This window comes from Trichechus manatus, unplaced genomic scaffold (assembly GCF_000243295.1).
Source record: "Trichechus manatus latirostris isolate Lorelei unplaced genomic scaffold, TriManLat1.0 scaffold00027, whole genome shotgun sequence".
Taxonomy (NCBI): domain Eukaryota; kingdom Metazoa; phylum Chordata; class Mammalia; order Sirenia; family Trichechidae; genus Trichechus; species Trichechus manatus.
This window is the reverse complement of record NW_004443963.1, coordinates 2,920,272-2,938,517: the sequence shown is the minus strand read 5'-3', so window position 1 is coordinate 2,938,517 and position 18,246 is coordinate 2,920,272. Positions and strand designations below refer to the sequence as shown.

Genomic DNA, 18,246 nt, shown 5'->3' with positions numbered 1-18,246 from the left:
CACATAAACCAGAGACTTCATCAGCCTGAGACCAGAAGAACTAGATGGTGCCCGGCTACCACCAATGAACATCCCGACAGGGAACACAACAGAGAGTCCTTGATGGTGCAGCAGAAGGATGGGTTGCAGAACACAAATTCTGTTAAGGAGACCAGACTTAATGGTCTGACTGAGACTGGAGGTACCCCAGAAAGCACGGCCCCTGGACTCTCTATCAGCCCAAAACTACAACAATTTCCGAGGCCAACTCTTCAGACAGGGATTGGATTGGACTGTGGGACATAAAGTGATACTTTGCCTCCTAGTCAAGTAGATACAAGAGACCAAAGGGGCAGCTTCTGTCCAGAGGTGAGAGGGGAAGGCAGAGAGGGTTAGGAGCTGGTTGAATAGTCACGGGGAATCAGGGGCAGAAAGGAGGAGTGTGCTGTCTCAGAATGGGGTGAGCAATTAGGGTCACATAACAATGTATGTATAAAATTTTGTTCGGAAGACTAACTTGAAATATAAACTTCATTTAACCACAACAATAAAAAAAAAAAAAATTGCCTTTCCAAGATTTCTGAACCACCGAAGCCCATCTGGCAATCATTTTTCTTCAAAGATCCTTCCTACCACTTGGGGACACTGAATTTTCAGCGTCAATGAAAAAGAAATCTACTATGCTCTATTGCACATCAGAGTAACCAATTTTTTTTTTTAAAGTTATCATTTAAAAAAACTGGAAATAGTCTTCATAATTAAAAGGTTATGAGAAAACCTCATAATGTTCAGAGGCTTAAGACAGCTGAAGCAAAATAAGAGGAAAACATTAACTAACTTTTCTAAACCATCAAAATGGTCTGGAGTTGGTCCTGATTTAGGGTGAACATCAGCCAAACCAATTCATCCAGTGGAAATTTAAACAAATACATAATTATTAATATTTATTATATTTCGAGAACAGCAGCTAAGAAAAGAGGTTACCGCTAACAAGGACTTTTGTAGATTAAACAGGCAGCTGTAAGGCAGATTCAAACCCCGAGAAGCAAATCAGGGTGCAACTAACAACATTAAAAAGGTAAGGAGCCTCGAGAATCAAAGAAGTTAGAGGATTTTAGAGTCTTTGTTTATAAATACACTCTCAGAAAGCACTTGCCTAATAAGAGTTAAATAGCCCCCAAGAGAATCAGCTCCTAACTGCCCCCTACCTCTGATAAAATATTCTTAAAGAAATCAGAGATTTTTATACATGAGGAAATTGTTGAGATGGTGTGTGTTTTGTTAAGCATATTTTTACCACAATTAAAAAGAAATCAGAGATTTAAACAATTTGCAATACAGTCCTATAACCAGGTAGTTTTTAAAAGGAAATAATTTAATATGCAATACATACAAATTTTATTCAAATGGTTCAAATTCCCTGGCAGAAAGAATTATCCATTAAAAAATAGACTGAGACTTCCATTTCCAGCAATACAGCAGACTACTGCGCAGAGAACTCCTCTCAGTAAAAAACACCTGAAAATGCTAGATGAAAACATCCTTTGTGTGTTCGTGGCTGAGCTGGCAGTAAAGTAAGGGAAACCAAAGGAGGCCAGAAATGAGAAAGTACAATATTCCACAGGGGTTAAAAGGGACTAGAGCCAGCATTTGCTCTGACAGCTTCTATGAACTCGTGGTGGCCTAGAGCCTGGTTTTAATGACCTTTGTGTGCTGGGACAGAAGGCAAAGCTTAGGACCCTGGTAAAATCAAAGGTCAGATCAGAAACTCCCACATAGAGCTGGGAACTAGAAAAAACTCAGCTAGTAGAGAGAAACTTGCCTGTCTCAGGAATGACTCTGGGAAGAGTAGGGTAAAAAAGAAAATACATCATCCTGGGAATTCCTAATGATAAACTCTGTCCCAAGCAGAAATTCAGTTTAAAGGGCCATTGGATTTATAGTGCCCCCAGGTGTCTGGCAGAAGCAAACACAAATCCTCTCTGAAGGAAGGCAAAACATGAGAATTCCAAGAATTCCTTTGGATACAGTTCTAAGAACATATGCAAAAAATTAAAATTTACTAAACACATGAAGAAAACATTATGAACTAGAATCAGCAGAAACAGCAAACTACAGAATCAAAGACAGCCGACATTGGAAAAATCAGATATAAACTAAATGTTTAATAGATCTAAAACAATTAAAGAAGAAATTGCAAATGTGCTGCAGAAAAAAAAAAATAGAAAATCAAAACTGAAAAGGAACCAACTATAACCTTTAGAAATAAAAAATATAATAAATAAAATTTAAAAACTCAATAGACAGGTTAACCAGCAGATTATATGTAAATGAAAGTGCACTAGTGAAATAAAAAATTTGTTTAAAATGCAGCACGGGAACAGAAAGAGATAGAAAATAGGAAAGCGTGGTTAAGAGATATGGAAGATGGAGTGAACAAGCCTAATATATACGTAATGGGAATTCTGGAAGGATAAAATGGAATGGGGAAGAGGCAATATTCTAAGAGATAATAGCTAATAATTTTCCAAAATTCATGAGAAACACCAATCCTCAGATTCAAGAATCTAAGCCAGCAGAAACTAAAAGAAATTCGTACCCAGATTCATCATGTGAAACTACAGAACATCAAAGACAGAGATTTTAAAAGCAGTCAGATAGAATACAGATTACCTACAAAGAACCATGATTAAAACTGACAGCTGAATTCTCAGCAATAACAACGAAAACCAGAAGACACTGAAATACTAATAAAGTGCTGAGAGAAAATAATGGTCATCTAAGTAACTGTATATTCACTGAAACTATTTTTCAAGAACAATGGTAAAACAATGATATTTAAAAAAAGTTTAAACCTGAGTTTGTAACTAAGTTAGCATCTAAAGTATGTACTTCAGAAAAAGAAAACTGGTCATCAAAGGCAACACATATAACTGATAAAAAATTAATATCCAGAATATCTAAAGAGCTCTCATGAATCATACAAAAATGACAAACACTACAATAGAAAAATAGACAAAGACTAATAATAATAAGGTACTTTACACAAGAGGAAAGATAAATGGCTCATAAACATATGGAAAAACACTCAACCTCTTTGGTAATTGTTGTTGTTAGATGCCGTGGAATCAACCCCCAACTCATGACAGGAAATACAAATTAAAAGGAAAATAAATACTCAGGTGTTGGCTAGGATATGGAGCAATGGGAACTCTCATACCCTACTGGTAGGAGCATAAACTGGTTACTACTATTTTGGAAAACATGCAACACACTCCATGACCCCTTAGAATATTGCCTCTTCCCCATTCCATTTTCTCCTTCCAGAATTTCCATTAGAAATATATTAGAAATATACCCTAGAGAAAATCTTGTACTTATGTATTAAAAAACATGTACAAATGTATACTCTTTTATTCACTGGGGTCAAAATTAGGAATTAACTCTTAAATGTTTAGTTAAAAATCATACAACATACTCTCATCATCCAAAAAGATAATCTATGAAAAAAATATTGTTTTCACAGATTTGTTATTCATTAGTTGTTAATAAATGTCAGTATTATCGTTTTTAAGTGCAGAGATAGAATATCTATATCTGACAATTCAGTTTTACACACAGCATGAATGACTGTTTTTCAAACTGTTAGGCATATGTACTTTAATCACCAAAGACTATATCAAGCATTGATGAAAGAAAAATCCTTTTTGAAGATTATTTCAAGTTAATCAGGATTAAAGGTAAATAAAACTTTTATCCTTATCGTCCTTTAGTGAAATAATTTTGTTTTAATATCTTACTTAATCCGAAAATATACAGAAGGAAACAATAAGAGTATATAGAGAGCCTGATGTCCTGTGGTCTTTCTTAATAACAACCATTTTCAAGAGGCTCTAATCTACTCAACAGAAAGCATTCTAACAATGATCTTAATCAGATTCTGAGAAATTCATATTCGAGAATAAACAATATGCCACTAAAACCAAAACAATGTAGGTATTAGCAGCCTTACAAAAGGTTAATCTATATCTGATGAGTCACTTCTAAAATGAGGGAAGTGTAAGACTTTGAAGTGCTTTCTATTCAAACTAAAAAATATATAAAGGTGGGACTCATTTATGAAGCAGGTTGACTGAGAAATTTTTCTTCATTTTATACATTTGTGACTCTATGCAAACATCAAACTAAGAATGGTTAAAATGAGTCTCTCATCCTACACATTAATACTAACCTTTTCTTTGTTTTCCCAAGGTATTTTACTTTCAGCAAAGTCCATAAGAAATTTAGAAGATGGTACGGTATTTAATACATTTAGGTTGGAGAAAGCCTTCCAGAAGGAAGATCCTGCAGAAATATCAGTTGCTGCTCCTTTCATGGAACAGTATAAAAGCGATGAGAGTAGTTTCATGAATGAAGAGGAAAACAGAAATTCAAACGTAAGTGGCAATGTGACTTGTTCTTTATTTCAATGGGAATTTAAATAATTTTTACAAATCCTTTGAAAAGTAAAATGGATAATTGTATTTGTATAAACAGAAGTATGTGCAAATAGTCATATAATGTGCATTAGAACAACTGATGAAATTTTATACATTCCAGGTGGTTTTTCCATCTTGGAGAATATCTCTTATGCAAAAGTTTTTTTTCCCTTAATAAACTTGTATCTAAGGTTTTTTAAAAGAATCAAAAACAGAGCATCTTTGAATTGATACAATAAGAATATTTTACAATTGTATTACAGTTCCATTCCCAATGGAACAGCTAAAACATAAATCAACCTTTTCTTTACAGAATGCAGGCTCCAAACATAATTTCTTAAATAATGGTCTCCCACTGAATCTGGCTATAAAACCTTATCTTGCACTAAAAGGATCTGTAGCTTTTCCAGCTGAGAATGGAGTTCAGAATACTGAATCAACACAGGAAAAGAGAGAAATTGGGGATGAAGAAAACTCAGCTAAATTTCCTATAGGAAGGAGAGATTTTGACAGTGAGTAGTCTTTTAAAATTCAATTCTTACATCTTAATCCCATAAAATAAAACTCTGGGTGGAACTGAAGTTGGATTCAATCATAACAGAATCAAATAAGACCATGGTTCAATTACAGTCAATATAAAGTAAACCCCCAGAAAAATGTGGGGTAAAAAATCATTTAATTAGTTTTTTCATTTTCATTTACTCAGAATTAGCTCTACTAGGTCCAACCTTTTATTTCTAATAAATTTTTTGCAATAATAATAGTGCTTTAAACAATTTAAACTTTTTTTTTTTCCTTCAGTGCTCAGGTGTATGCTGGGAAGAGTCTACCGACCTTGTTGGCAAGTCTGATACTTGTTGGTCCACATCATCTTTTCAGAGGAAGACAAAATCATTTAATTGCCAGTTAAGGAAAAAGCCCTTAATATTACTGTAACTATTCTGTTACTATGTACTATTTTAATGTGTTTTAAAAGAAATTATTATGATACATCAGTAATGTAAATATTATGCTTTTTCTGTGCATTAAACTTTGAAAATTCTGCATGATTATGACTTACTAGTATTTTTGAACAATGTTTAACATACTAACCTTAAATACACTCCAGATCAAAATAATAAAACATCAGGGTAATTTACACCTTGATCTTTTAAAAATCAAGTGCATGCCTTTGGTTTTATATATATATAAATCTAAGCATATAAAAGACAAATTCATAGTCTAAAAAACTGAGTTAACTTTGTCTGGCCAGTAATCAATTTTTCCCTGGCAGTACACTTGTTGCCTTTTCCTATTCGAGTTAGTTTGCCATCCAATTTATTCTGTGAATCTTTTGAAATCTTAGGTATCTTAGTATTTTTCTGTTGTAGTAGTTCATTTCCATTATCACAGAGAACATTTTCACCATCCAAATCCACCTGTTTCCTTTTTGAGTTCTCATTTCCTGTCTGACTACCTGATTTTTTTGAAATTTTTTTATTTTTACTTCTGTCCAAATGGACATTTCCAGAACTTGTTCCAGCTGCTGGTGTTCCAACAGATGAGTTTACACCTTCTGTTATGCAAGATGAAAAGGGGAGAGAATTATATAATATTTAATATTATTACTCATGAAAATTTTATAATAAACTTTAAAAACAGCTAAAGAACAGTCAAAATTTATGATTTACAATAAAAGAATGCTATAAATTATATGACTAACAAATGGAGCTACATTATATCACATTACTTTTGATTTTACCATATCACCTCTCACCCCACCAAAAATTATTTGCTGTGTTTGAATGCATGACATTTAATCCGTACACAAAAGCTAAAAATTATTTCTTAAATACATTTAGTTAAATCAAACTGTGTCCTACCCTTTCCATAAATCTGCACTTAAATTTAGCTTTTTAAATAAACTCAGATCTACAAAAATATAAACCTTTACATCTCATAGTACTTTACGAACAAAATCTAGTTTTAGTTAAGTTAAAACCAATTAGTAGACTAGAATTAAACTATTGTTTAAATGCTCAAATAAGGTCAATTACCAGAAGGATCATTTTCCATGCGAAGAACACACAGAGGCTTCAACACTGAATTAACATTATTCCATTTATTCTTGCTTATCATGCACTCATCTTTATAAGTACAAGCAAACTGGGATCTAATTAAGGTTTGCTTTACCTGGTAACAGAAAGAAAGAAAATATGCAATTTATTCTTTATTTTGATTACTTTTTCATCTAAATAGATATACACTCTATAGCAATCAAGGTATAAAAAATTCCCTTAAAAATTCTGTTATTCATTGGTAATTTTAAGGCTTGATGTTTCATAGCAAGCAAATTTATTAACTGCTACAGATAACATTTTGGTTCTTTTTATTAGTATTAGCTGTATGTATATTTTTGACACCTTACTGTGACAGTTATAAAAAGCTTAATTTTGGTATCTTCAGAGGCCTATGTCTTGGTTGCTTTGGAAAGTGAGTTTTACTGTAAGTGAACTAATAATATATATAATATACACATTCATACAAAAATATAAGTTCTTCCTCCTAAGAATTACATACAGCACAACTCTTTGGGAAAAAAAGCAGCATATGCAATTGAAAAATTAGAGAAATGGAGGAAAGGAGAAACATTAAGACAAAAAAGAGAAATGAGAGGGCATAAGAAACAAAAATAGAAAACCAGCAAAGACATAAACTAAGAGATAATACAAAATGGTGATATTGTGTGGTGGTGTTTGCTGTCAAGTAGATTCCAACTCACAGCTACCCTATGTGACAGAGTAGAACTGCCCCACAGGGTTTTCTAGGCTGTAATCTTTATGGGAGTCCATGGAGCAGGTAGCAGGTTCCAAATACCAGCCTTTCAGTTAGCACAAGCTAACCACTTAACCATTGCACTACCAGGGCTCCTTACAACCCAATACCTCCATGAAGCTCCATGAACTCAACTCCTATTACACAGCTTCCACCAAGAGATGCCCTAAAATATAACTGAAAGTTTTAAGTAGCCCTTTCCAGACTTTATTAATTAATTAAAATAAAGTTTGATTAATGAAATAAACTCTACATTATATTACATCACATCATTACTACAATAGCATTATCCATAGAGGTTTATTTTCATCTGCAAAACCATGACTAATCACTGGCATTATCTTTTTACACAAAGCTTCCTTCATTTCATCAGAGTTATTGCTTATAAAGAGTTATAAAGAGGATAGCAAGACTTTGTAGGGAAGTAGATGCTAAGTGGCTGGTTAGAATCACTCCCTTAGAACACAGATAGTGATGGCACCTATGGGTGACATGAAGAGGCTTTAGCCACCACCCCCCTGCTGCCTGAAAATCTTCATCAGCACCACCCATAAAACACTCTAAATAAAAATACAATAACTACATTCTTTAGTAAGACAACTAATGTTTTCTCCATCTCAAGTTTGGTATGAATAAAAATTTCTTCAGAAAGTGGCGTTATTTTTATTAATTTTTAACATACAGTCTAAGTAAAAACCTGTTTGCTATGTAAATGCAGTCACAAATTAAGTCCCATAGCCCTCCTTTCAACTAGATTTCCTCTCTTCATGTTCCCCTATAAAGAATTTCTAGAGCCCTAGTAACCCTAGTAACCTGAGCAATGAAAAATGAAGACTGAAGAATTGGTGCCTCTGAAATATGGTGATGGTGAAGAATACTGAATATACCATGGACTGCCAAAAGAACAAACAAATCTGTCTTGGAAGAAGTACCACCAGAATGCTCCTTACAGGCAAGGATGGCGAGACTACGTCTCACATACTCTGGACGTGTTATCAGGAGGGATCAGTCCCTGGAGAAGGACATCATGCTTGGTAAAGAAGAGGGTCAGCAAGAAAGAGGAAGACCTTCAATGAGATGGGACGACACGGTGGCCGCAACGATGGGCTCAAGCATAACAACGATTGTGAGGATGGTGCAGGACTGGGCAGTGTTTCGTTCTATTGTACACAGGGTCACTATGGTCAGAACCGACTCAATGGCACCTAACAACAACAAGAGTAACCCTAAGCCAATTTCAGAAAACTAGAGTTACAAAGCAATGGATTCTTGAAATACTGAGAATAAGTTCAGATGTAAAAGATAGTTAACCACTTTATTTACCATGAAAATATTATTTAAAAGCATATCAAAACATAAGAACCACAATAGTTCTATAGTGACCTTGGAATAATTATATTCAAAATAAATAACAGAGAGTAATTATATTGAGGATTTTATCTTTTATAAAAGATCACGTATAGGTTTTCTTTCCTCAGCCCTGTACAAAAAATCTTTTTTCATCAATTACCACTTATTAAGTTCCAATTACGTGATAGGTACACAGTATGCTACAAAAGATTACTAGGATGGCTTCTACAATCACAAAGACATTCTGCTTTTAAAAATTTGCTATAGGCATACAGCTGGAAGGAATAACAAGTAAATTGGGTAACAGAATCAAGACTGATAAGATCTCAAAAGGCTAGAACCCTAAGTAGAAAATAATAAGATGAAAACAAAATAACAAAGCCCTGTATGTAAGTTCAAAAATATCAATTAGAGATGCACAGGATGAGGAGAACTTGACTTAAAAACAACATATGAAAAAGACCTAGAGGTTTTAAGCGGTCATGAACTTGATTGGAGCCAACAGTGTGATGTCCAGCTAAGAAAGCAGTACAGAAAGACATGATGTGGTAGGAAAAGCATCAGATTTGCAGTCAAAAAACCTGGTTCCTACTACTGGCCCAACCACCTATTAACTAAATGGCCTTGGGCAAACCACTGAACTTCTCACTTACCCACACACAAATGGGAATACTATTTACCTCACAGAGTTGTTAGGATTAAATGAAGTAAAAAATATGAAAGGGCTATATAAACTCTAAAGTACTATGCAGATACAAGTTATTATTGAAGTAATGTACATGTATGAATAGGGAATTCCTGTAGTAAGAGATCTGTTAAATCAGATCGCCTAGGACAAGTCCAACTCCAAGAGGATTTCTCGGAACGCAGCTCAAAAAAAGAATGAACTTACAATAGCTTCTTCATTTTAGTTATTAAAACGATGCAAGCTACACTGGTTTGTATTCATAGCTTAAGAGAGACTGCTTTCCCTTCGTTCATAAAAGTTGAATTTTCTGCACAAGATTAATGGCTACACAGAATTGAGATTACTTCCTGTTTCAAATCTTCCAAATCTCTGTGTATTTGATTTGGAATCACAAATAAGCAAAACAATTCCTCTTGAAAGTGCCTTTGAAGTACTAAACAACTAAGAATAATGTCCAGATTCATACATGACTGTTAAAATTTTAAGTTCAAGTCAATGAAAGAACAGATTGAAATTTTTCCTTTGTAGAGTGACTTCCCCCCTTTGTAAAGATTTCTATTCACAGTAAAATTGCAATGAACTTCAAACTTGCCAAGAATTGGAAAAGTCCTTTTGCCACAAACTCTTTTTAAATTGAAATTATTAGTAGGTTCCCAGTTTGATGAAAATAGTACTTCACATAGGAAAGCCTGACTCCAGTTAAATTAAGGCAAATGAGTCAAAATACTGAAAAGTTACAGACATTATTAGAGTTATGTATATTCATAAGAAAGTGAAAGTTCTAAGCCCTCATTATACCAGTAAATATATCAACTTTGAACAAGGAAATATTTTTAATATACCTATTGTCTTAGTCATCTAGTGCTGCTATAACAGAAACACCACAAGCGGATGGCTTTAACAAAGAGAAATTTATTTCCTCACAGTAAAGTAGGCTAAAAGTCCAAATTCAGGGTGTCAGCTCCAAGGGAAGGCTTTCTCTCTCTGTCGGCCTGCTCATCAATCTTTCCCGGACTAGGAGCTGCTGCACGCAGGGACCCCAGGTCCAAAGGAAGCACTCTGCTCCCAGCACTGCTTTCTTGGTGGTATGAGGTCCCCCATTCTCTGCTTGCTTCCCTTTCCTTTTATTTCTTGTAAGATAAAAGGTGGTGCAGGCCACACTCCAGGGAAACTCCCTTTACATTGGATAAGGGATGTGACCTTAGTAAGGGTGTTATACAATCCTGCCCTAATTCTCTTTAACATAAAATTACAATCACAAAATGGAGGACAACCACACAATTCTGGGAATCTTGGCCCAGCCAAACTGATACACACATTTTTGGGGCGACATAATTCAAACCATGACACGTATTAAATATGCAATTAAAATAAATACTCTAAATTTATCTTTTCATTTTGACATTTTCAAAAAAAACAGATTTGCTACCCTTACAGGCAAATGAATTTGTAAATATATCAACTGACCCATTTCTTTATCAGTGAAATTCCATTTACTTTGCTAACTAGTAGGAACATAATATTTTCAACCTAAGTAGCAGCATTATCTTTTTTTTATGACTCCTAATTATAATTACTATGCCTTTATTTACTCTTAGGAGGAAGCATAAGCTTTGATGTCTGACACCCAAATAAGAACCCTTACTCTGTTACTTGTTAGCTGAGTGGTCTGGAAAATGAGGCCTTTTAGAGTTGAGCAAGAATTAACTGGGCTGAGAGATGTAAAATGTCTAGTATAATACTTGATATTTAGTAGGTATTCAAGAGCTGTCTCCTCAAAGTAGTCAACCTTAATAACATGCATGGAGTAAAGCTTTCAGGACCTTCATTTGTTGACGTGGCAAGACTCAAAATGAGAAGAAACAGCTGCAAACATCCATTAATGATCAGAACATGGAATGTACAAAGTATGAATCCAGGAAAACTGGAAGTTATCAAAAATGAAATGGAGCACTTGAAGATCAATATCCTAGGCATTAGTGAGCTGAAATGGACTTGTATTGGCCATTTTGAATCAGACAATCATATGGTCTACTATGCCAGGAATGACAAATTTAAGAGGAACGGTATTGCATTTTTGTAAAAAAGAACACTTCAAGACCTATCCTGAAGTACAATGCTGTCAATGATAGCATAATATCCATATGCCTACAAGGAAGAACAGTTCATAGGACTATTATTCAAATTTACACACCAACCGCTAATGCCAAAGATGAAGGACCAGGCACTGTTTTGTTCTATTGTACATAGGGTCGCTATGAGTTGGAATGGACTCGATGGCACCACAACAACATTTGTTGCATTGTATATATTTTTAATCCTCTAGAACTATACTCTTTAATATGTGAGACACCAGCCACATGTGGCTAATAAAGTAAAATTTAAAAATTCAGTTCCTCAGTGCAGTAGCCACATTTAAGGTGCTCAATAGCCAAATGTGGTAAGAGCCTACAGCATTGGACAGTACAAGCACAGAACATTTCCATCCCCACAGAAAGGTCTACTGAACAGCACTGCTCTAGGACAGAGCTTTATAATCTGTCCTGTGGCATATTCATGTGTGGCAGATGGATTCTCAAAGGACTGTAGAACATTTTTTGGTATCCTAGGTCCATACAATGCGAACACACATGCAATTTCATATTAGTAAACAAAACCTTGCATCTATTCCCCATGTCTTCTAACTACTCTCTGAGAACCTGATGCAAAAGGAGCAATTAAGCTTTGGAAAAAATCACAATCATTATCTCTTCAAATACTATTTCTACCTATTCTCTCCATTCTACCTGGAACTCCAATTAGCTATATAATAGACTTTTTTTCCACGTGCTGTTTTTCTCTTTTGCTTTTCTATTCTTTAGTCTCAACTTTATTCAGTTTGGAGATTTTTCTAATGGCCTGTCTTCAAGTCTGTGTGTCCTACCTAACGCTACGTCCAGTCTGCTGTTAAACCCATCCAATGAGTTCTTGATTTTAGATAATGTTTTTATAGTTCTCAAATATCTATTTGGTTTTTTTTTAATGGATTTCAATTATCTTTTTGAATTTCCCAATCATTCATCTATTTTATTCATCTTTTCCTCTAATTTCTTTAACATGTTATCAAAAAAACAAAACAAAAAATTAACTCCTTGTCAGCTAATTTCAATATCTGGATCATTTGTGAGTCTGCTTCCCTTACGGACAAGACAAATCTTCCGGCATCTTTTCACATCTAGCATATTTTCTTTCATGTTGAACATTGTGCATAAAGGAAATGTAGGGACTCCAGATGATATCTTCCACCAAGTGTTCCCCTTTTCTCTGTTAGGCAAACAGTGAAAGGCTGATAACATCAATGTAATCAGGACACAGTTGGATCAGGACTGGGCTGCAGTTTTCACAACCCACATTTGACTTCTAGGCATGTACCTCTTCCTCAGGTATGTACCTCCCTGGCTTTCAAGTGAGCCTGTAGATCTCTGTAGCCTCTGCCCTGAAAGTCCATGTGGGGGAAGAAGGGGGATTCAGTGTGCCTTTGCTCTTTGGCCTCCCACTTTACCTCTCTTTTCTCACATATTTGTATCTCATAATTATTCACAAATGTAGCAACTATTTTGAGGAGGAGACCAACCACGTTGCTGAGGCAGGTCCCACTCCTCAAGAGAACCTTGTCTTCTAAATACCACAAAATCATATGCACTTTTAGTCTACTGTATCGAGGCTCCCTAGCCTCCCCACACAGCTTGATTTCAGCAAATATGCCCTAGGATAAAAATAACTGTGCATTCTGAAACTGAAGTTTCCAAACTGTTGCCAGCTCCTCAAAACACTCAAAAGTTTTGCTGGTTTCTCTTTCCCTCAGTAGAGTTCCTGTATGAGCCAACAGCAATTCTCAGCTCACACTCAAATTGGCAAAAAACGGCTAATAATAGACTGCACACCTGCAAAGGACATTGCCCTCTCCAGATTTTTAGTTTTTCTGGCTGCTTTGCTTCCATAACTATTCTATATTTTAAAATAACATTTTCCCCCAATTTATCTGCCTTTTATTATTTTGTTACTGCAGCAGAAATGGTGTTCTGCCATGACCTACTATATTCTAGTTAGAAACAGAAGTCTCCAGGTCTATGAGTAACTTCTTGATTCAGTTCCCTCCTTATTTAAGAACATTTTATTTTCTCCTCAGAGTTACATTTTGAAGGCTGCATATTCTCTGTTATCCCTCACTTTCTGTAGCCTAAGGAATGGTAGAGGTAGGAGCAGAGTTCAGCTGAGGAGATCTGCAGTCTGAAAAATTTTCTGGGTTCTATACTCATCTCCTAAAAGTTTATTATGTATTATGTGTACTATTAGAGGGTTCACTCCATCTAGTTTGGGACTTAATTTCATTCAAATGAGAGGGGACCATTTGGATAATTTCCCCAATTCAGTATGTGGCACTATAAGCCTTCACTTCTGTCAGAGCGTAAACCCCAGGGTTCCTTTTCCACATTTTATCCACATTACTATGCAGTTGTCACTTCTACTATTTCTCTGACAGGCAAGAGAAAAACTAAACACAAAGTAAGAACATACATTAAATTAGCTTCTAGTTTTGGAAATATTGGAGATAATTCTCAAAATTTTGTCAATTCACTAATATAGTATCTGGGGACTAGGACTAGGTTAGGAGCTAAGTCATGTTGTGCCTCTTCACTCTGAAATCTCCAGTTTCTTTCCTTGGCCACAACTTTTGAAGTTTATTGTATTACAAGAATGTAAGGAGGCAAATATCTTCTTGAAAAACCTTTTAATGAAAAAGTATAAGGATACTTGAGATAGCATACAAAGTGCTTGTAAATTAGGGGTAAGAGTACAGGGGAAAAATTCTCTAAACGTTCTTACCAAACCACGAAGGTTTAGGAAGAATCTTCAGAATTCCTTCACAGGGGCATTTATTTATCATAGACAAGTTTCCTAATAAGCTACAGTAGGAAATAAAACTTGAGGGCTTTACATGCGTATGTTAATGAACAGTTTCCAAAGTGGTTTCATGGGATTTTGTAATCAGGGGGACTCAATTTATATTTAGAAATGAGGAAACCAAAATCTAAGAAAAGTTAATTTGCCCCATACAGTAATAACATGGATATTTCGCAAGTAAGCATCATCTGCACACTAAAATTCTAAGTTCTCTATTATTTTCTACTTTCACAATGCTCTTCCCAAAACAATATTTCAAGTGTAAATCATACATTCTTTCCATGGCTAAAGAAAATAACTGTATACCAAAAGGTAAAAAAGTAACAGTAATAAGCTGCTAGCCAATTTTTCCATGGTTACTTTGGCAGTAAATACTAGCAACATTTTTTGGATTTCCAACAAGTACTCTACCTGGCTATTTTCTTGGGTCAGTTGAATACCAGGATAAACTAGTTATTTTCACACTTGCTTTTTTAAAGAGAACTGTACTGTAAAATATAACCATAAACACCAATTCCTTCTGTTCTCTATTGCCGTTTTGCTTCAGAGCTATGTAGACTAAGCCAGCTCCACTGTTAAGTAATGGAAACAATGTAATTATAGTCTCATTGGTATTTAACCATGGTTTTGCACCCTGGCATAAATATCTCAAGGTAGTTATAAAATCTTGGATAAGGTACTGTCTCAGGATTTTGATTTCCTCATCTACAAATGAGATCAGATTAGATGATTTCTACTTTCCAAATGTGTCCATATATTTTACAATAGTTAGTTGACCCTTCACAATTTCTAAACAAACATCATCTCATCCTACAGATAGATTTTTTTATTTTTTATTTACCTAGTTCTAACAAAATATTCCAATGATCTTTAAATCAAAATATTACAAAGTTTGTCAATATCATAGCAGGGAAAAATTAGAGAACTCACACACAATACATTTCTGTTTCTACTGCAAGTCCAAAGGACATATGTTTTTAAAAAGGAACTTGTTCTTGAACTGTTTTTGCTGTGTACCATCAGGTTGATTCTGACTCACAGCAACCCTATAGGACAGAGCAGAATTGCCCCGTAGGGTTTCCTAAGCTGTAATCTTTATGGGAGCAGATCGCCAGGTCTTTTCTCCCAGAGCCACTGGTGGGTTCAAACCGTTGACCTTTTGGTTAGCAGCCAAGTGCTTAGCTATTGTGTCACCAGGGCTCCTTGTTCTGGGAATACAAGTACTTATATTAATACAAGAATTGACAAATTTTATTCACATAAAAATTTTATAAAACTCAAAGATGTATTCCACAGACATTAATCACTAACAACTACTAACAGCAAACAGAAAGCTAAGGCTCATTAATAAAAAAGCTAAATGGGTTTGAGGTATGTAGATGAAATAGGTGATAATTAAAACCACTGCTCATTAAGGCTATATTTCCAAATGGGAAAACAAAGAGCATATACATTAGAGTTCTCTTTTTAGTTGCATCATGGTAAATAATCATCTCTTAATTTAAGGGTAATTATTACAAATTTTACATAAAAATTTTGTTGAATGAGACTTCCAGGCAATATGGCTCTATAGTCAGAAGCACCATGTCATCCCTCCACAGCAAAGATCAGAAAAACTAAGTCAAACAGAGTCACACATCAATCCTGAAACCCTAAGCATCAAATGAAGAGATAAAGAACTCAGCCAAGCACCAAATGGAATAAGAAACCAATGGAGAACAAAGAGCGAGGAGTGATACATGCAGAGGTCCCCTATTAGCTACCGCAGCACAGATCCATCATCTTGGACTCCTATCAGAGATCAGCGAACAGGCGGTACGAGAAAGCAGCTTCACAGAGCTTCCAGCAGGAGACAGAACAAGTGGTAACCAGCAATATATACTTTCCCACCCTCCACTCTTCTTCACCCCCACTTAGCCTCCTCTGCCTCCTGCGGCCACAGTCCCTTGGCCGGGAAGAAACAGCTTCAGCCCGGTGTCACTTGGATTCCACCTGCCCACACTGGCCGGCTCCCTGAGTGCCTTCTGTTGGATGCTGGTGTCACATTTTTCAACTTCTCTAGATTTCTTCCTTACCTCTCACCACCTCCCCCTCCATTCTCTCAAATACCTGGCTCCATGCGCCATCTTTGCTTCTTCCTGAAAGGCTGAAAAACACTGCTTGACTGTGAAACTGCTTCCCAGCCGGTGCCGCCACGCTGGTGGGACCCCCGGGGCTTTTTTATTTGTTTGCTCTGATTTGTTCTGTTTTGATTTGTTTGTTTGTTTTCTTTTTCTTTTCTCTGCTTGGGAGCCCCTTCTAGCCGGGCAGTACTGTGCATCTTGGAAGCTACTCCCTTACTCTGCGCAGATGCACAGGGACATCCGTGAGAGCATTTCTTTTTTCTTGTTTATTTTTTTGTTTGTTTTGTTTTGTTTCTTTGTTTTATTTTCCTCTCTTATTCCCTTTTTGTCTTTCTTCATTTCCAGTTTCTTGATTTATTCATTTTTTTCTTTTACCCTTTCTCTTTTTTTTCATTTTTGTTTTTCCCCATTTCTCACTCTCTCATCTCTCCACTCCAACAGCAAGCTCCCTTAGCACTCTTTTTAGTTTGTGTGTATGTTTTTGGCTCCTGCTCCTCTCTCCTCTCTCTCCTCTTTCCCATACCCATCTTAGATTCACACATCAAAATCTACTCCCTCCTTCCTACCTACCTGCAGGGTGTGCTGAACATCACACTCCCAAGCAGCACCAGCACGGCATACTGGAACCTGCCCTACACTGATTCCCAGTCCACCTTGTCAGTCCTGGTACGTGCTACAAACAACCCATCCCAGCAACTCCCCTTCAGCTGGATCTGCCCTGCTGTACCATACCTCAGTGACTGACCCTGCCCATTGGAGAAGGAGGTGAAAAGTATCATGCCCACAGATCAGCACACAACAAAGAACGCACAGCCCGCCTGCTCAGATATAAACAAAACAAAAAAGCAGGTCATAACAAACAAATCCACAATTAACAAAGGAGGAAAATAACCACTGAATGCCCTGAAGACAGCAGACAATACCAAACATTTATAACAACAGGACAGGATGGTTCCAGTAGGCATGCAAAATAAAACACCAGATGACCTTCCAGTAGAAGAAAAGGCACTAGACCTAACTAATAGGGAATTCAAATCTCTAATATTCAGAATTATCCAAGAGTTGAAGCAAAAAGCAGATAAAAATGAGGAAAAAGTAGACAAATTCATGGAAAAGGCAGAAAAATTCATGGAAAGTACAGACCAAAAAAATGGAAGTATTCAAGAAAATAATACAGGAACAAAATGCTAAAATAAACTGACAACTAGAAATCATACAAAAACAACAATTAGAAATCCAAAACATAAACTACAAGATTTCAGAAATGGACAGTGTCACAGAAGGGCTGAGGAGCAGGTTTGAAACAATGGAAGACAGGATCAGTGAAATTGAAGACAAACACTAGGATACAACTCTGTTGGAGGAAAAATCAAAAAAAGAATGAAGAAAAATGAAGAAACCCTGAGAATTATGAGGGATACAATCAAAAGCAAATATCTGCAAGTGATCGGAGTTCCAGAACAGGGAGAGAAAACAGGAAACACAGAGAGGATCATTGAAGAACTGCTGACAGAAAACTTCCTCAATATCATGAAAGATGAAAAGCTGACCATCCAAGAAGCTCAACAAACCCCATATAGGATAGAACCCAAAAGAAAATAACTAAGGCATATCATAATCACACTCGATAAAACCAAAGACAAAGAATCCTGAGAGCAGATCGAGAAAAACAAAAAGTCACATACAGAGGAGAAACAATAAGACTAAGCTCAGATTATTCGGCAGAAACCATGCACGAAAGAAGACAATGGGATGACAAATATAAAACCTTCAAAGAGAAAAACTGCCAGCCAAGAATAATATATCCTGCAAAACTCTCATTCAAATATGATGGTGAAATTAGGTCATTTCCAGATAAACAGAAATTAAG

At 35.8% G+C, this 18,246-nt stretch overlaps 1 protein-coding gene across 9 annotated transcripts in view; it reads right to left on the bottom strand.

Moving 5' to 3' along the window:
- PARPBP (PARP1 binding protein) overlaps positions 1-18,246 on the bottom strand; it is a 125,397-nt gene that overhangs the window by 14,503 nt on the left and 92,648 nt on the right. For 2 of the 9 annotated variants that reach the window (XM_004373762.2, XM_023728969.1), the window contains 2 exons: positions 6,494-6,629; positions 4,417-6,012 (listed from right to left, as the gene is read on the bottom strand). In XM_004373762.2, the coding sequence (XP_004373819.1) occupies positions 5,672-6,012; positions 6,494-6,629 (477 nt within the window). In that variant the 3' untranslated portion in view covers positions 4,417-5,671. Of the gene's footprint in view, positions 1-4,210; positions 4,348-4,416; positions 6,013-6,493; positions 6,630-18,246 lie in introns of those variants that run through there. The other 7 variants (XR_002823640.1, XM_023728970.1, XR_002823641.1 and 4 more) reach the window with 5 other exon arrangements.